This window comes from Anopheles moucheti, chromosome X (assembly GCF_943734755.1).
Source record: "Anopheles moucheti chromosome X, idAnoMoucSN_F20_07, whole genome shotgun sequence".
Classification (NCBI taxonomy): Eukaryota; Metazoa; Arthropoda; class Insecta; order Diptera; family Culicidae; genus Anopheles; species Anopheles moucheti.
Genome location: NC_069142.1, coordinates 8,961,450 through 8,980,757, shown reverse-complemented (window position 1 = coordinate 8,980,757; position 19,308 = coordinate 8,961,450). Strand labels below are relative to the sequence as shown.

The following is a 19,308-nucleotide window of genomic DNA, read 5'->3' as shown; positions in this document are numbered from 1 at the left end:
TAATGAGCATCAACTGTAAAAGCTAGACGACGCTCTCGTTTGCTGAGATCATAGGGATCTTCGTTAGTTGAAGAATATCCCCTTCGCTAAACCTCCGTAGTCTTGCCTCGGGCAAAATGTGTCAGATTAATGTGTCGCATGACAAGCGACACGGTACCGGAATGAAATGACACCAATTAGACGAGCGTCCGCACTTGTGTACCCCGATACCCACGGCGAGACATATTAAATTAGGCCACATTTGTTTTGCCGCTGGAGTAGTGCACTTGCTGCCGCTGATTACTTCCTGCCCCTTCGGGACGTTAAAAATTTATTTCGTACACCACGGACATTACGGGCGTACGGGCATCTATTGGTGTTAATTGGATTTAGTTGCCGTCAGCTTTCAGCACGCTGTTAATGCGCTCGTCCGCGTTAAGACGTTGCCCGAAAAGAAAAGCAAAAACCCCAAACCGTCGCAAAGACTCAAACAACCTGCACCAGTAAAGGACCTGCATGAATCCTATACTCGTGGCTTGTCTTTTCGTTGTTTTTTTTTCCACAGTGCCCGTCCATCGTTTGGAGTCATTCAATTCCCCCCGGAGTTGGGGACTTAATTTGCTTAGACAGCACGGACCACACCATCCGGACCGGGCTGTAATCGCTTGTCATCAGGTTAGGCTTGTTGCCACCTTCGACGCAGATTGTGCAATCAGTGTCGTAACGAGAATTATACCGCACCAGCTCATACGCACGTGCGTTTTCATCCGGAGGGTCGGCCGTAGTCCCATTTCTGTGTTTCGAAAATGGTCGTTAAGGAGGGGGGGAGCGAAGCTTTTCAAAAATCAATACCCGACATGCACATTCTACCAGGCGACAATGAGTGGTTCAGATGGTACGGGATATGGAGAAATATTATTGATCTGATGCTTAGGTAGTGCTTGTCGGAATGGCATCTCTTACATCATCGTAACGTACTGTCCGCTATGTAGCTCGTTCCGATTGCCAGCGTGCATTTCAGGCAAGATCGCCCTCGTTAATTCGTCCACCAGCACCGTGGCAAGATAAATGACCGCACCGGTGCAATGGATGGAGAAACTCCTGATCAAACGATTTGGGGTGCGCATGATCACGACTCGTCTACACCGCTACCAGCAGCATCGTTTCCTGTTCTTCAGCAGCGAGTAAAATATTGGAAAAATCTCCACATTAGAGCGTGCGGCCGTAGACGTGCAGATAGATTCACGCGCTGCAGCAAAACAGCGGGAGATTGTGCAAACATCACTGGTGAAGCAATAGTAAAACGAGGCGAGAGGTCAAGCGCCTATTGCTACGTACACACAATACAATCACCTCTAGTGCAGAGCGAGTCGGTGTGCGTGCAACCGGGCAGTGCGCATGTTCTCTCGCTCCGCTTGTACGTAACGTGTCTATATATACACTATCGATCGCCATATTTGGATGAGAGTCTCTATCCGTGGGGGATGATGCGTTTATTTGTAACTGAGCGCGTACGGAGAGCGTGAGAGAGAGAGAGAACGAAGGAATGCGCAGCAAATCTGCAGATCGATGCGATGGCCAACGCTGTGCGACGACTACTCGTTGTCGGATGGTCGAGCCAACTCCATGTGCTCCCGGAGTACAACCGCACCAATCAACCACACCCCAATCAAATGATTTCTTCATCCTCGCAGCTACCAGCCACCGACCGCAGCTTCTCCACCGTGAGATGATACAAAAGGGGGTATTGATTGACACTGCAAAAACCCGTTCTATTCTATGCAATTGCATCTAATTTCTGCAACGAGCTCGGCTCCTGCACCTCGAGAACAATTCTCATCTATATGATTGTGTGTGTGTGCGTATGTGTGTTTGTGTGCGGTTGTGTTTTATGTGTTTAGGTTTACATGTATAATGGCCATGGTTAGTCTTGGGGGTGGGAGGGTTAGAATCATCGATCAGCGATGCGCATTTCCAGCTACTTCTCGTTACTTCTTACAAACGGAGGCAAAAGACTTCCCGCTCGAAGGTTATCGCAAGTGAGAACGTATTCATTTTGCTCCCCTATTTGACCACCACCACCAAACGAGTGCGTATGCGTACGGTTTCCGTTGTTTTCCATCGTTTTCGTCTGACGCACACGCAACGCAACGCCCGCCTGTGCCACGTATCCCAGCATCTTCGCCCATTTGCCTCGCCCATCCCCGCCTTTCTCCAACCCGATTTGGGGTGGAATTTTCTCGCTTTTCACGTACGCACAGCACGGTGCTGGTGCCTCTCCTGCCACAGATGCTGCTGGTGCTCCTGCACGCCTGATAGCCGTTCGACGAGTCGATGGCTTTAGCTGATCGGTTATCGGTATCGATTGCTTTCCAATATCGATTCACTTCCATGCCGGTTCGACACCCTGTCGCACACCAAAAAAAGGAAAGAAACAAAACGGCTAATCAATCGGTGTAAAAGAGCAGCGCGAATTAACATCACAACTCACCCCCCACGTGCCCGAAGGGACCCGATCGTGGCAACGGCGACCCCGATGCACAGAAAGCGCACAACCATTTTCTGGTAACTCGGGTTCATCGGCTATGGGAGCGAACAAGTCGTTCATCGTTCATCGCGCACCGGGGTCACATGCGAAATGACAGGTGCCCGAGAGCGCGTCGCTGTGTTCGGGCAGCTCCGTAGCGACAAAAAGGCGCGCATTTAGACTTTGGTTTTGGTGCAGGTCAAAATTTGACGCGCTACCAGGGTTACACGCGAAGCAGCAAGTAACAGCAACCGGTTGTGGTGTATATGAATTTCGCCTGGCACTGTGGTGCAGGGAGAAAGAGAGAGAGGAAGAATAGGAAGTGAGCGCATAACTGGTTCTGGTCAGTGGTTGGCAAGCAGTATACACCATTCACAAAAAATGTTGCTTAAATATTTTTTTATATAAATAATTTTATATAAATATTTTTTTTAATTGGTCACACTTTTTAATTATTTAAAGGTGGTTAAATACAAAAACAGAATGAATTTTAAAACGTAAAATCGGGGTACTTAAATATTCTCTTTTCTTTAAAAAAAATAAATTGTTGCTGGATTGATCTTTCAACAACTTTACTTATAATATACAAAAAAGTATGTCTTGATCGAATTTCGTTATTTTATATGTCTTGCTATATATTTCCATAATACGAAATGACCTATGAAACATTTAACAAAAACAATTTAGGAATGTTAAAATAATGTATCAATTTCAAATCAAATTTGTCGCTCATTTTTTAGTCGCGACGCAAGTGTGACAAACAATCTAAGCATCGCAACGCAAGCACTGTCGGTCGATGCATCTGCAACAATTTGCAAGTTGCTCGATTGGTATGCAGCCGCACGATGACTAATGAACGTTGCCAACAGTTGTACGTTTGGCGCGGCATTACCATGCGCTGCGGCCTCCTGCGGTTCCTGCGCTCTTGGCAGCCGGTGCGTCAAAGTAAACGAATCTATAGCGACGTGTTCCTCGCCTTAATAACTCGGGTGACTTGGGGTGATTTAGCGGAGCATAAATAAACTCCGCTAAATGCGTTGTTAATGTCCGTAACAATCTAACTTTGACTGTCAAACTATTAGTTGATACACAAAAGAATTTATTATATTTAAACTAAACTAAAGAAGTTTTATTTGAAGCAAAATCCGGATAGTTTTTGGTGAACTTTTCGCGAGTTGGTTTCAATCTGGCGCAACTGCGGGGTGTTCCGTGTAAACATCTTGTTCGCTCAAGGTTCGTTTCTTCCACCTCCGGTTCGGTGTTGACCGGACGCAATCTGCTGTCAGCGTTCGCTTGTGCGATGTGGCGGGATGTCGTGCACATTACCACGCTACCCGCTCAGATGCATGCGCTCTCGGTCGCAGATGCGTCTTAAAGAAACTTGTCCGTCTCGTTGCGTTTCGCTGTATGATGGCGGTTGTAAACCACCGCTTAAAAGTGGCTGCCAATGACGCTCACGGTGCTGGAATAAAGAAATGGTATAAATGTATACACCGTCACATGAGCAATGTACCTTTCTAATATAAACTAGAAAGGTTTGTTCCCATTTGCGGATATTCAGTTGCAATGATTCAATTCATTACGATTTTTTAAAAACATGAAAAGAACAACTGTTTGACGACCACTGACCATGCAGGAAAGGAATCCACATCTGCGCATGCTCGCGATGGAATGCTAAAGAGAAGGAATGCGAATGAAAGCGTTAGAAATAGATAGTGGGCAGAGCGAGAGGCACAATACTCTCGCCTTCCAATACCGGTTTTCGCTCGCAGTCGATGTACGGCGCGTTTCGATGCGCAGTACGTCGTGGCACGTCGTGGTGGCAGCGTGTGGTGGCGCTCCATTTGCCTTTTGCCCGCATCAGCACAAAACGATGATGAAATGATTGGTGTGGAGACCGTTGTTAGATGGTCGTGACGGTGGTGGAAGGGTTGCATGCGGATTGTGCACGAGGTGGAATGAATAGTTGGGGCGCGTCTAGCTCCAACTAGCCCTGTGCTCCTCATAGTTGTGTAGAATCGGTTTTCTAAGCAACATGGCTTAGAAAAACTATACCCGTGCTTCGATCGCCTCCGGCAGCAGCTTAGACAGTTGTGGAGATGCTGCAGCTAGGCAGTCTAAATTTGGACTTGGCTACGAGCACAGTAGAGGGAAAGGGCGCGTATCGCTTTCTAATGCAAACTATACATCTCGCCCCTGCCTGTTCTACCGTCGCTGCGTTGCAGGGGTAGAAAGCATCCCAAAAGCGGTTACACAGCAGCAGGCACTCAACGAGAGAATAAAGGTTGTTAGATGTGGCGTTAGCGAACACCTCCCAACACTGCTGCATCCCTAGCCGTGTGAGCACATGGTCAGGTTTCTAATGCCATTGCCGAACGTGTGTGCTCTCAACCCTTTCTAGTGCCATTGCGCGCGGTTGAAGCGCACCGAGCCGGTTGGCTCCACACGCTGTTGGGACTGTCGCGGACACTTCACCAGCCGTTGTGTACGACAAAGAGTTCGGTTTGCGATCGTCCCCTTTTGCCGGCGCTGCTCGGGAGAGGGGGCAAACAGAAATGTTTCGCGTCGGTTGTCGAATCGAAACTTCCCCAGCAAGTTGCTCTGGCCGCTCAACTCACCGGACCAAGAGCGCAGCAATCGGTACGGTGCGGTGCCACGTGCGTACGACATAGGGGAATTTGTGTCTCATTTTCTCCTTCTCACGCGCCCGGAAGCGGGTGGTTGTTTCACTCTCGCGACTCACTTCGCGCCAAACCTTTGTTTGTGGGGCGACCGTAAAAGCTCCATCGCTGCACGTTACCGTCTGTCATGCGCTCCCGGTACGCGTGGACTCGTTGAAGATCATTTGGTGCCCATTAACGGGTCCCGTGAAGGTTGTTTGCGTCCGATTGCGTCACCGTGCACCACCCCCGGACATTGTCGAGCGTGGTTGTGTAAAACAAAATGATGTGCGTTGTGCACACTGACGGCGATGGGCGGTTTACCGTTGCCAATTGGTACGCAATGCTCGGGCTGTTTCGTTCGAGCGGGAGCTCAACTATTGTTGTTGTATTGGCGAGAATTTTACGTTCACATACATGTAAACAACTGCGAGATTATCAGCTGCTGCTGCTCGAACGACCTTGGGTCAAGCAGACGGTTGCAGCTCGACGTCACCAACGCTTGTTTTGTTCCATGCGTGGCGGCCTCCTGCGATACCTGCGCTCTTGGCAGCCGGTGCGTCAAAGTAAACGAATCTATAGCGACGTGTTCCTCGCCTTAATAACTCGGGTGACTTGGGGTGATTTAGCGGAGCGAAAATAAACTCCGCTAAATGCGTTGTTAATGCCCATAACAATCTAACTTTGACTGTGCATCTATTAGTTGATACACATAAGAATTTATTATATTTAAACTAAACTGAAGAAGTTATATTTGAAGCAAAATCCGGATAGTTTTTGGTGAACTTTTCGCGAATTGGTTTCAATCTGTTTCGCGCAACTGCGGGGTGTTCCGTGTAAACATCTTGTTCGCTCAAGGTTCGTTTCTTCCACCACCGGTTCGGTGTTGACCGGACGCAATCTGCTGTCAGCGTTCGCTTGTGCGATGTGGCGGGATGTCGTGCACATTACCACGCTACCCGCTCAGATGCATGCGCTCTCGGTCACAGATGCGTCTTAAAGAAACTTGTCCGTCTCGTTGCGTTTCGCTGTATGATGGCGGTTGTAAACCACCGCTTAAAAGTGGCTGCCAATGACGCTCACGGTGCTGGAATAAAGAAATGGTATAAACGTATACACCATCACACTGCGAATATAATGTGCTGTTGAAACTTCAAATTCATGTTCTCAAGGAGAACATGGTTCAAGATTTTTATATGATTTAATATTTTCTTAATGGAAGTTGCAATGGAATCATGTCTCCAGCGCCGTCAGAAAAGCTCCAATGCGACCTGTTTTCTAACCCACCGGCAAACCGGTTGCATCGCATGGTGTAAACGATGGATGTCGCGTCCGATGAACACAACTTTCGCCACGGGGTTTTGCGTTTTCGCGCGCACACATCGGATACACACCGGCCGTTTTTGAGGCTGCTTCCCTGCCACATGTGCGCCTGTCGAAAAAAAATAATTTACAGCTAGGCATCTAATTTTATATATTCCCTCACGGTGCTTGTCGTTTGTTGCGTTTTAAACTTGCCGTTAGCGCTGGAGACGACCGATAACCTGTGTGCCAGTTTTATGGCAACCTTTATGTAAAATGAGATGAAACATATTTTGACAGAATAAATGGTTACGTTTCTAGAATAAAAATATTTCCCGTCTTTATGTGTTGAATTTTCTGCGAAAAGTGGGAAAATGGTGCCCATTGTTATTTGGTGGTTTTAGATGCAGCTGAACAAACGGTGAGTTTAAATACCCTGCCCCGTATGGGATATCTTGTACCAAAAACCGGTTGCCCGGTGAATCGTGTGCGGTTCGGTTGCTTCGTTGAACGCTCCTGGGTTTCCTGCGCCCCCGTTCGATACTGAAACTTATTCGAGCGAACTTGGTGCGGTTTTCATCTACACGCAGCAAACTCGGGGCCGCAAACTCAAAACATTGTCGTTGTTCCACGAAGTTCCACGACACGAGTTTTCTGCGTGTTGTTATTTATTCCACGCCCTGAGTGCGATTTGTTCCGCGCCGATGAACACACACAGCTAAGGCGAGGAGAGAAAGGAATCGCTTCGCTCCTGGTTGGAATACGGGGGAAAGAAAAAAAACACAGTCACATGCAAAAAGCGGCATTTATCTGAGCGAGATACCGGAACCAGCAGTGTGACGTGAGTGGAACCTCCTACAAAAACTGCTTTCTGGATACGGATCAGCTCGCTATTTGCAATCTCCAAATGTCACACGCGCTTGTCACCAGTTGTCAAACGGTCGAAGCAGATTTCAAAGTGACCGTTGGTTGTTTTATAAGCGGAAATTTCGCTTGGGGAGGCTTGGGGATGTATTCTCCGATAGAAATCAATAAAAAAGGAGTATCCTGAGCGGTTTTGTTTAACTTTTTATTGATTATTATTGTATGTTGACATTATTTGTGTGCTTTCCGGGGTGCCAATAATCCTTTTTTTCTTTTTATCTCTTCTTCATTCTTTATAAAATTGTCTTTTTAGCATCGCAGGTGTTCTAGAAATTCATTAATATTGGTGGTTTTGGTGATAAAAAGAAAGTAGAAATAATTTACTCGGTGAAAAGATCGGCCAAATTTGGTTATTTTAACTCTCTAATAAATGTTAAGCATTTATTTCTTGAAAATAATAAAAACTCTTTCAAAAACAATATATTTTTCTTTGCATTTTCCACCAAATCAGAAAGAAAACCCGGTACGATTCGTATAAAAACTTTACCAACATCTTTTAGCTGCCGGGAAATGCGCAACAAAAAGAAGAAAAACACGAAAATGTGCACGAATATGACAGGTCGAGCTGTCAGCAGCGGGTCAGTTCGGTACGTAAACATTACCATTTTGCCAACCCCAGAACCAGTGCAGGGAAGGAAGATGAAAAAAGGGTTTTAAAAGTTATTTTTACCCCCCCTTGTAAGTATGCCTGTTTACAAGTGGTAAATGTGGGCTTCTGATTACCATTTTCGGATGGAGATACATTGCTTGTTGATCGTTATACGCACGCATAGCTAAACCGTGTAACTCTTTGCCACCTTTGTAGGTGTCACTTCGCTCAGCCGACTACTGCCCCGTCCCGGTGTTTGGAGGTGTTTTTAGTTTAGTTTTGTTTTGGAACATCTCGTGCTAGAATGATCACAGAGCTAGTGATGAACAGGATCCGGCAACTACTGCTAGCAATCGTGGGTGTGCTGAAGCGGGCGATGTGTTGCTTCTCGCGCCGCCGGAAACTGTCCGCTGGCGAATGTGAGGTGCTGAGCACGGTCAGCGTCGATCGGTACCCGAATGCCGGCCGCCACGGTAAGAATGTGCCGGAGAAGGATTGGAACTCGTGGGACGATTCGCCCAAAACGGTCGAGGAGCACATAGAGCGGTACCGGGAAACGCTTGCCCAACCACCGTCCCCGACCGAACCGCAGCCAGAGATGGACTATTTTCAGGATATGGCGCCACAGATCTCATCGCAGCCGAAAATCTGCATCGCTACCGAAACCGAACCGAGCGATTTTAGCCGTTTGGTGGCGAAAATTGACATTCCCGTTGTGGTGAGTGTTTTCGGGTGAACGAGAGTTCACTGCGCCGGATGCGTTTCGCTAAAGTCAAAATTTCTTCCCTTCTCATACACGCACACACCACAGAACGAATTAGAAGACTGGAACGAAGGTGATAGGAATGGGTGGGATGATGCGGACGAAACCACCACGAAACAGTTGATACGGGAAACGCGCAAAGAGTTGCGGGCCCAGCGACACCAGAACCGGCACCAGCTCGAAACATCTTACGCATGATCGTGCGTGTAGGCGAGCGACCGCTTTGTGACTGTACAGAAACGCAAAAGGAAAACGTATATACCTTTCAAAACAAAACAATGGCAAACACCCCCTACAACATTTCTACACCTATCTACTGCTGCCGGGATGCTGCAGGGAACGTATTTTCCGTTTATCGTATTTTTAGTCGGTTGAGATGAACTGTGTTTTTTTTTAATGTAAGCAAAATGGAAAAACAAAACAAGAAAAGCAAAAATGCTATTTGCGATTGGCGAGAATAGTGTAACAGTAGTCAATCTCGCGTGCTCGTGCCAGAGTATTACTTCGCTACTAGATTTCGAGTGTGAAATCCGTCAGGAGATGCTTAAGAGATGTACAAGACCAAATAAATTGTTTTATTTGAAGTCTTTCGGGAGTCTGCTTTCTCTCTGTGGTGAATGCGGTTGAAGAACTTACCTACATATTTGGCGCTTTGCGGTGTTGGCCTACTGCAGGAGTCCTCCAGGAGGACGTATTAAGACAATGTAAGAGTCCGGCCTTTCTGGAGAACGCATCATCGCCAGTACATGGCAACAACAGTTCAATTGGGACATACGATACCTCCTCTGACCAAGTGGACGACTTTAAAGGACTTTGCGGGCTGGGTCGTCCTGTGCCATTCAAATAAGATGACCTTCGGAATCTGACCAGAGTGTAATGCGCTGTACGATAATGAGTCTATCGTACAGCTCGTCATTGTAGCGATTCCTCCATTGTCCTTCAACATATACGAGGCATAAAATCCTTCTGAACATCCTCATCTCGAATGAGGCTAAGTCCTCTATCGTTAGTTTTGGACAAAGTCCATATGAAAGTGGGGTATATGAGAATCGGCACTATATATGTTCCATATAGCCGTGACAGGTGTTATGAGTAGAGAAGTATTCATTAGACTGCAGGAAGAACGATGTACGGCCAATATCCTAGCGCAGGTGAACGAACGGTCAGTCCTTAAGGAAATTGCTGCCTAGATATACTGATCCAAATAATGACTCCTCCTGTGTAGGCATTTAGATATCCCTCCACAAGCTTCATGGTTTGGAGTTCGTAAAAAAACCCCAAAAAAGGACTATTAAATGTAAATTTGAAATGCAATAATCAAAGCAAAATGGAAGACGAGCAAGAAGTAAAAGCCATTTTTTTTTTTTGTTAAAATTATCCACTATTTTTTGCAATGTTTCATTAAAAATGTGTATCCAATACAATATATTACTCGTAATGTTCGTTAATTGAATCAGCAACCTACACGCACGCACACACCACAGACACACGCATACCGGTAACGTGCCTCGCTGCAGGTGCGGTTTCGTTTGTTTGTATCGCTTGCTGACATACACACCCACACACACACACACACACACGCTATCGCGCACACATGTTCAGATCGATTTAGGGCGATTGATCAATTCATATCTCATGCCATTATTCCACTCGGTAAACTGTGTTAATTCTTTTACGTACCTGGTTAATGACTATGCTTTTATGTTATCCCTCGCTCATCGTTCGTGTGTGTGTGGGGGGGGGGGGGGGTTTGTGTTTATGTTTTTGTGTGTGTTGTTGGCAGGCCTGCAATGTGGATTAAGTGCATGTTCTTCATTGTTTTTGTATGTCCTTTTTGGATTTTTGGTTGTTGGAAGAGAGCCATTATGGAGTCGCCATCTTGTATTGTTACGGAACAAGTCGCTGGAAGTACATTAGTAGACAAATGGTTTGCACACCCTAACAATCGCCCTCTTTCTATCTCACTTTCCTAGTTTTGTTATCTCTCTCTCTCTCCCTCTCCATCTAGTTAACTTCAAAACTGTTACCCACGTTACGTTGAGGTCGGATTACCAGGCGCAAGTACCTCTCAGACCTCACGCCTAACAATTAATACGTTAGGACACCGCGTCATGTCGATTGGGTCGATTTTCTACAAAGAAAACGCTCAAAAACACCTGCTTCTCTGCACTGCTTCTGAATACAAAACCGAGTAGAAACTCGCTAAAGAAGACGTAATCATTTTGCGTGTAGTGTGACTTTTGTGAAGAGTAGTGCCGATGACAGGGATGTCAAATCTCAAGTTGTTCAATTTTACGATTTTTTTACTGTGGAGTTAACTAGTACTAGCTATCGTTGTCGCTTCACCTTGCTTCGTTTGTTTTTTCGTCTTTTCCTGTCGTTTTATTTTTCTCTCTTCCATTTTACCTGTTGTTTGTTTGCTGTTTCTTTGTGTTTTGTTTCTTTTTATCCACTTCAGTGTTCTCCTTTTCGCCCTTTAAAGTGTGTGTTTTGGTTTGTTAATTACTTCTTATACGTTTTAACATAGTTTTACACATAGCTCACGGTCGCTTGTGTGTTTGCTTTATTATTATTTACTAAATTATTGTGAATTGTATATCACGGTTTTTCTTTGATTTTTTTTATTTGTGGCTGCAATGTTATGGTATTAAGTGCGGATTTTGTTTTGTTTCGTCATGTGTTCGTCATCTCTCTGTGTCTCTCAAATTTCGCAAACACATTGTTGCGCCGATCAAAAAGTAGTACGACTTGTATGCTGTGGTAATGATTTGTTTTGTGATGATGTGCGTGGCAATACCTAGGGAAGGAGGAAAAGGGTGTGGTGTGGTAGAGGAGGAGAGGACTTTCGGTTTTACTTAGGTCATAGAAAACATTCATGTAGTATTACCCTAGGATTTGTTCCGCAGAACTGGTACTGTCTCGGCCCCTAATCTTACTTTTCTCTCTTTCTTTCCCGCTGGTTAACTCTCTTCCATTCCACTATTTTGCGGTTACGACGTAATGCATTTGCTATTATAGTATTCCTATGTTAATATTATAATTTGCTGTTTCGTATAAGGGTTTTTTGGTTGATGTATACGTAATACGCGTACGAGTGTAAGTTTGCTTGAACCTTTCCTTGCGATTGTGTGGCTGTGTTTGGTTGCGCGCGTGTGTTGTTTTTTTTTTCTGCTGTGTTTTATTAAATCTATCTGTTCTGGGTCTTCAATTTCTTATTTGCTTTACGATAATGTTATGGTTTTTGCTTTGTTTCGCACATAAACGTTAGTTTGAAAATGCTAGGGGATGTATAGACGATAATAAAATACTCTTTGTTATGCCTGGTTTTCGCACATTTCCCTACCGCTTTGGATGGAGGATTTTGTGGAAGGACAGGGAAGAATAGGGAGGAAGGAGAGGGAACGATGGTGAGAAGAGACAAGGATGTTGCTTTGCGATACACACAGGGCAGTTAACTCACAAATTGTGTTCGTGCTTCTCATTGTTGCTTTTGTTTCATTAGATACAATTGCTTATAGTTTAATAGTTCAACCGATAGGATAGTGTTTGTTCGTTTCCCCCACTTTCATTTGCTAATTTGAACAACAGTGATAAATACACAACAAACAGAAAAAAGATGAAATAGAAAACTCAGTAATCTCTTTGCTAATTATCAACATCGTAAACAAAGCTCGAGCTTATTTTCTGGTTATGCCGTATGCATAACTGTTTGACGCACCTGACGCTTTGCCGTCCCACGCGCTGGGAAACGACATACACACACACATACATACACATACTAAATAGTCTTTTGCTTGTTTTGTTTGTTTTTCTGTTGTTATTATTATCCAACTTATTTGTTTTAATACGACGTTTTGCTTTTTTCTTGTTTGTTTTGTAGAAATTGCAGTTGACTAGCATTTACTCGTTTTTTTTTCCATGTTTTGGTTTTTTGCTTACTGCTCCACCATCTTGTGAACGGGGAGTCGGGCTTGATGCTAAACAAAAATCCACATGTATTGCCTTTTGGTATAGATTTGTCCTTATAACATCCTAGCTTCTTTCTCTATTTTCTATTTCTCTCTCTGTCTGTTTTGCTTTCTCTATTTGCGCACCTTCACTGAATCTTTCCAACCTGTGATTAGTGATATAATATATTTATATATATAATTTTTGTTTTTGCTATTTGCTATATTCCCCATGCAACTTTCCGCCGTGGATCATACGTTAACGAATAATTAATATTGAGCTACTTAAAGATTATTCGATATAAAAAATTAACAGTCAACGACCCATTCTTTTTTATTTGGCAAATTGCTACTCACACTCCCGTACGTACGATGGATCCATCTGCTTTCACTTGTTCTGTTGTGCTATTTGGCGTTTTTGGCTAACTGGGCGCCATGTGCGCACCTGAACTCTCTCACGCACGTTCTCTCTCTCTTTCATTAGTTAACTTCCAAACAGTTACCTACGTTACGTTGAGGTGCAGAGAGAAGCGTTACGTCGGTTTACCAGGCGCAAGTACCTCTCAGACCACCCGCCTAACCATTGTACGATAGGACACCGTGTTAATGCGTGGGTAGTGTGCGTATCGCGTCCTACTAAATACTTATACGGGTGTTTTAAGTCCTGCAGTGGATGTGACGCATCTGCTGCTTGTTGGGATTGTGTATAAGTATCGACCTTTGTGGTTTTTTGTTGCTGTTATTCTGTTTTACTTGCTTGTTGTTGTTTTTTTTTGTTCTGCCGGGGTTTGTCGTGTTCCTAGCGTTCGAAAACCCTACGGATTGCTTAAATTCGACTGTAAGCAACGTTTAGGCAGAGGCGGCGACGCCACGCTAGTAGTTTCTTTTTATTGCAAAAACAAAACCGATACGTTTCTACCTATATTGAGGCTCATCGTTGGAGCCCCAATATGATCTCGCTTGCGGTTGTTGTGTTAGCAAATGTGTAGGCAACTATTTTTCTGAACCTGAAGGAATGCATTACGGTTCTGGCAGACTGTGGCTGTCCGCGTCAAAATGTTTGAAGATGCTTAGTGCGCGGAGATGCGACTCCTCAATGTGCCAAAATGAGGGGAGATTTAGGTGTGTTTTTTTTGCTGCTTACTTTGCGAGGAATGCTAATCGAGTGTGTTGTCAGGAACATTTAACACGTCCTCCATATGATACCGGGTGTACAAAACCATACATACTTACTTACTTATCAGGCACTACACATCCGCTATGCGGGTGCGGACCTGCTAGCAGAAGTGTCCGATTGTGTCGGTTTGTGCACCGTAGTACCCCGCATGTGCAGATACGGGATTAGGGTTACTCATCTTTTTCGCGACACTGTGCTGGATGGTGCGCGTGTGCTTGTGTACCTGTCCCTGGCGGTTTACTTGCCACGGTAGATTTCGATGATGCGGTCCTGATCGACGTACTCGAAGATGTGCGGTGCATCCATCAGTATGCCAACCGTGCCAGCTGTGGTGACGATGAAGAAAATGTACAGCTGCAACCGATCGATCACCATCGCGACGTACTTCCAGTCCTCCCGTGTCTGGCGAGAGAATGCGGCGACCCGATTAGTTGCAATGATATACGTAAGGGTAGAACATCAGGAGACACTCACCTGTATGTAGAGATCTTCGTTGCGCAGATGCTCTGCAATAAACTCGACCGCCTCCGTTGCCTTGCTCGCCTCCGGTGAGAGCAGTATCGAGTCGGAGCTTTCGCTCTCCCGGCGGCAGCTGTCCGCACCGATGCCGAGATCGCCACTGTTGAGCTTCCGGTTCATCTTGCAGTTGGGATGGTGCAGATCGGACAGCTCCATCACCTCCATCTTCGACTGTTTCGCACCGAGCGCACTGATGTGCTTCGGTATCTCGGCCGGTGAACCGTACGACGGATGGGTGTGGGGTTGCGGCGGCACACTCATACCCGGCATCTCCATCATCCAGCGGAGGCGTGTCTTGCGCGGACGCTTCATCAGCAGCATCGCGGGCAGATAATGGAGAAAGACGGACCGGATCCACATCGGCATGCGGTGCGTGCGCGGCCCACGGAAGTTCCAGTTGATGATGATCACCGTCACCAGGATCGAGACCGTGTTCATGATGAAGGTGAACAGCAGATACTTGGCGATCAGTGGCAGCACCAGCGAGGTCGGTGGTAAAATCTTCGACACCAGCAACAGAAACACAACCAGTGACAGGAGAATACTGATGCCGAGCGTTACCTTCTCGCCGGCTTCCGCCGGTAGATAGAAGACGAGCACGCAAAGGAACGAAATCAGCACCGTCGGCAGGATCAAGTTGACCGTGTAGAAGAGTGTCTTGCGCCGGATGATGATGTAGAACGTGATGTCCGTCTCCGTCGGGTTGCCCTCGTACACGTTGAGGTAGGCGGGCACTTCGATGATGTCCCACGTGCCCGACTTCCAGTAGTCGGACAGATCGACGAAGTTTTTGTTGTTGTACAGGGCGAGCGACACCTGATCACCGTTGAACGTCCACGAGCCGAACTTCATGATGCAGGTTTGCTGATCGAACGGGAAGTAGGTGACGTCGATAGTGCACGAGCTTTGATAGATGGCGGGCGGTACCCATAGCACCTCACCGTTCGGGTAGATTAGTACGTTTGATTTGTAGCGCACCTCGTAGTTACCGTCGGCACTGTCGGTGGATCGGAGATGAGTGAAGAAAAGAGCAAGTTGTTGGAAGTTAGTATTGCCTAAACAGATCCAGCTTCTTTCGAGGTTGATTCCGTCCGGCTGTAAACAGGTGTCTTACGTATACGCCCCTGCAAGTGTGCAATACATTGTGAACTTGCATACTTTCAGGCAAGGCATTGGAACACTTGGACACAGCCCAGCGGAATGAATGTGATAGGATAGATGTGATTCTGAATCAGCCCCTACTTATTGAACAGCACGATATCTGGTTTCCACACTTTGTCCGGAGGTAACCGCAGTACACCGATACCACCGTAATCAGCTTCGTCCCACTGTAGCTGGTAGTCACTCCACACCAACCGCAACCAGACGTTCGACTTCATAATTTGATTCTTCTCGTTCTGCGTACGGAAAGGAGTTGTGTTTGTAGATGGAGAAGGTTATTGTTGTGCCAGAATATTAGAAATTCCCATGCGTGATGAGGGTGTAGGTACGTACCACGTTGATAAGTTGCACGAAAGCGAGCCCGAACCGTACATCCACCTTTTGTGTCATATTTTGTACCGGACGAATGAGCTTGTTGTAACCACGGAACAGGTCTCGAACCAACCGTTCCTCATCCTCCGAACATGAACCTGTGTGTGTGCGTGTGGGTGTGGAGAATGAAACATTATTAATCCGCTTGACAAACTTCTATTGAGAAGCCCTTATACAACAAAGAGCGACATAACACACAAGGAGGTGGAGGTATCGAAGGAACATCTGCACTGACGTGTACATCCAGTTGCAAGTCATTGTTGTTTTGTGTGGCAGGTTTTGGAGCACCTCACCTAGTGCTCCGCACATAAATCGCAGATGGAGGCCTGCACTACTTACCAGTTCCGAGGTACTGCTGCAGTGCCAACAGCACCGACAAGATCACCAACCTCGGACGCATCGCGGCAACCACCACCCAATACCCGTTTGTTTCCGAATTCCGAGCACGCTACGTCACGAGGGCCAACGCCTCTGCACGCGGTCCGTCGTACCCAGCCCTGCCGTCCTGCCGCACCACCAACCGGGACTCCTTTGTCTGTTGCGGGGCAATACAGGAAAGGCAGGCGCTCCGCTCTACTGTGGGCACTGGTGCTATCGCACTGTGTGTTTTGCACTGCGTCGCCTGAATGGGGTTGGTTCGCCAACCAGGTCTGGTGGTGTTTGAGTGATGGGTACGGTTGACGACGGCACGACGACACTATTATATCGCGACTTTACCGAGCGGCAGGATCGCCGTACCACATTACCGAACCGAAACCAGGTACGTACACTAGCACGCGGGCGTGTGCGTGTGTGTTTGAGAGAGAGAAAGAGAGAGAGAGAAAGGAGGGCGCACGGGATGGTACGGAGGGAAAGCCTTGCCAAAAGCCAACACACCCAAAAATAGGCAACGGGGGGAAAAAAAGAAAGAAAGAATCGTCTTCCTGACGCTACTGGACACGGTGGAGGGAAAGGCACCTAAGCGCGTCGTGGTTTTGCACAGTTAGCTGGACATGGTAGAACAGGTGCAACCACACACTCTCACACGCACACACACACACACACACCCAACGGTTAACAAACTTTCGTAACGGATGCGTTTCACCGTCACACGATCGGGCACTCCTTTATCTGAGGACGAATCCGTGACACTACGACACCTACGCCTCCGCAAGCCTCACGCCACTGACACTCACTGGCACTACCGATAGCGGGTGATTGTGGGTGTGTGCAGTTGTGTCCTTCTACTGCTGCTGTCGTCCTAGAATTGTTGTGGTTTTTAAGGTGAGGGGGAGGGGGGGGGGTGGTTGTAAGAAATAGAAAAAAAGTATTAAGGTACAACTCTTCAGCAAAAAGGCGTAACTGCGGCGGACATGATTTATCGATTTTCTTACCCAATTTCCCTTTTTTGTGCCACTGTGCACACAACATATAGTAGTATGTGTGTGGTGAATTTAGGGAAAGGCGAGGGAAGGATGTAGAGGATGTGTACACGTGAGATGACAGTGGAGTAGCAGGATATTGGGCTGAGCTACGTGGTGAGCGTGAGAGCTGAGCAGCAGGCAAACGGGCGGTATTCCGTTGGTACAGGGTGTTCCAATGGAGGATGGGTTACGTGGAATGCACTACCGCTACTTACCGCTGGTGGTTGCGTGTCGCCGTCCACTAGGTGATGATGGGGCAAGGCTAGTGTTCCGTACGGCAGAGCTGCTGCCGCTGTTGCTGATAACAACGCAAGCTGCTGACTGCTGACCGTACCGTGGTAGATCGATGCCGCCTTTCGAGCCTTCGCAATGGAGGGCTTCGGTTGCCCACCGATAAGAGGGCGCGCACCCGACCAGCTGGGCGCATGTCCGGAACCGGAGAGCGGAGAGCGAGCAACATAAAACGTTTTCTGCCAAAAGGATAATACTTAAAAAAATCAGGATGCGTACGTCCAGTTTCAAGGCTCTCTCTCTCTCGCGAATTTCGGACATGCGCACCTGATAGCATTCTCTCACCGCTCACTGCACGATTTCAGCCTTTCTCATTCATTTTTGGCACCGTCCTGCTCTGAAACCCGAACACCAGGGGGGGATGTTTAGCCTTATCTCAGATCATGTTTTGTGCCAGAGTGGCTTTCGCGCAGCATCCCGTGTCTGTAATCTAGATACCGGAGCCAAGAGAGTGAGGAATACCATTCCCAATAGCTTCTCCCATCCGACGTGTTCAATACACTATTGTAAAATGGCCATCTTTCATGTCATTTCTTTCCGACACTAATTTCACATTCGATCACCGTTTGATGCTATGACAAAGTGCTCTTTTAGTCCGCAGCAGTGCCATCGATTAGCGCTCGATAATTCGTCCACTTTGGGTAAATTGTATTGCAGCTCTTAAAGCTGCAGCTGTAACTAGAAGGGGTTTAAACTGCACTTGCCAACTGAGACATACGTCCGGTTGAACAATTATCTGGGGTAATCGGTAAACGAAGCTTCAGGCACCAGAATCAGTCGTTTAGAGCAATCGTCAATTAAAAAGATATTGGAATACAAATAATGCACTCGCTACTGCATAAATGTAGGCCCAAGTAACGCTTGCTAACGCCTTACGCTTGACTTCCTCGATGCGAATTGCATACTTGCGGGCGCGCTTTACAAATTGACGCAGTCAAATAAAATTTATTCGATGTAATAAATAGCCTAGACTTTTTTTTAACATTTTAACAGCTAGTTTATTGACATTACTTACTGCAATAAGAACGCATTGAAATAGGTGAATCACCGCATCACTTGCACATATACGTAGAAGCCATTATGTCATTGGTGTTGCATACCTGCAGGCGATTAATGGATGCAATAAGCACCTACTGCTCACATTTCTCAACTCGTTTTCACACACCCCCAGCGTGGAAAAAGTCATCTGACCCTCTCGCAAATAAACATCGCGCGGTGCTTTCGTTTTCTGATTTATTACCGAATCGTTTTGGTTTGTTTTTTTTACTTGTTTTGTTTTGGTTTTCGCCAGAAGTAGTAACATATTATTTTGTCTTTGTTTTTTGTTGTTGTTATAATGTATGCGTGTTGGTTTTGGTTTTGTTTATGTTGGTAATATATTTAATTAACCGCATTAGTTCCGTTTTTTTATTTCTTCATGCCGTGTACTTTCCTTTCCGCTGCGCTCAATCGCTATGTATTGATTGAAATGATTTTCTTGCCGCTGAATACTGATATTGGGTTTGCTTACGCTTTCTTCGTTTTGTGTGTTATTTTTTGTTTGTTTTTGGTTTGCTGTTGCATAGTTTCGCTTTTTGTTTTGCTTTCTGTTTCCATAGATTTGCAGTTAGTTAATTGTCTGTTGCACGATTATTATAGTAATAATATCCCACGCCCCTCCACCTTCTCGCTTTTGTTTGCCTTCCATTCCATCC

General features: G+C 46.3%; 2 protein-coding genes across 2 annotated transcripts; one reads left to right on the top strand and one right to left on the bottom strand.

The window, feature by feature from the left end:
- Window positions 1–7,982: 7,982 nt before the first annotated feature.
- On the top strand, window positions 7,983–9,355 carry LOC128307091 (receptor-binding cancer antigen expressed on SiSo cells). Its single transcript, XM_053044814.1, has 3 exons — window positions 7,983–8,070; window positions 8,198–8,699; window positions 8,793–9,355. Exons 2-3 carry the CDS (start codon window positions 8,286–8,288, stop codon window positions 8,940–8,942), a joined length of 564 nt encoding a protein of 187 aa, XP_052900774.1. The 5' UTR covers window positions 7,983–8,070; window positions 8,198–8,285; the 3' UTR covers window positions 8,943–9,355.
- A 4,190-nt stretch (window positions 9,356–13,545) lies between these two features.
- On the bottom strand, window positions 13,546–16,584 carry LOC128307381 (acetylcholine receptor subunit beta-like 1). Its single transcript, XM_053045185.1, has 5 exons — window positions 16,260–16,584; window positions 15,882–16,018; window positions 15,630–15,784; window positions 14,343–15,384; window positions 13,546–14,270 (listed from the first exon to the last, which is right to left on the bottom strand). Exons 1-5 carry the CDS (start codon window positions 16,318–16,320, stop codon window positions 14,106–14,108), a joined length of 1,560 nt encoding a protein of 519 aa, XP_052901145.1. The 5' UTR covers window positions 16,321–16,584; the 3' UTR covers window positions 13,546–14,105.
- Window positions 16,585–19,308: the final 2,724 nt, after the last annotated feature.

Bases quoted from the DNA above. Each gene is read 5' to 3' on its own strand.
- LOC128307091 (XM_053044814.1), top strand. From the start codon at position 8,286: ATGATCACAGAGCTAGTGATGAACAGGATCCGGCAACTACTGCTAGCA. The intron at 8,700-8,792 runs GTGAGTGTTTTC...CACACACCACAG, and splicing joins AAATTGACATTCCCGTTGTG to AACGAATTAGAAGACTGGAA.
- LOC128307381 (XM_053045185.1), bottom strand. From the start codon at position 16,320: ATGCGTCCGAGGTTGGTGATCTTGTCGGTGCTGTTGGCACTGCAGCAG. The intron at 15,385-15,629 runs GTAGGGGCTGAT...ATCCACCGACAG, and splicing joins GATATCGTGCTGTTCAATAA to TGCCGACGGTAACTACGAGG. The intron at 14,271-14,342 runs GTGAGTGTCTCC...TTCTCTCGCCAG, and splicing joins ACGAAGATCTCTACATACAG to ACACGGGAGGACTGGAAGTA.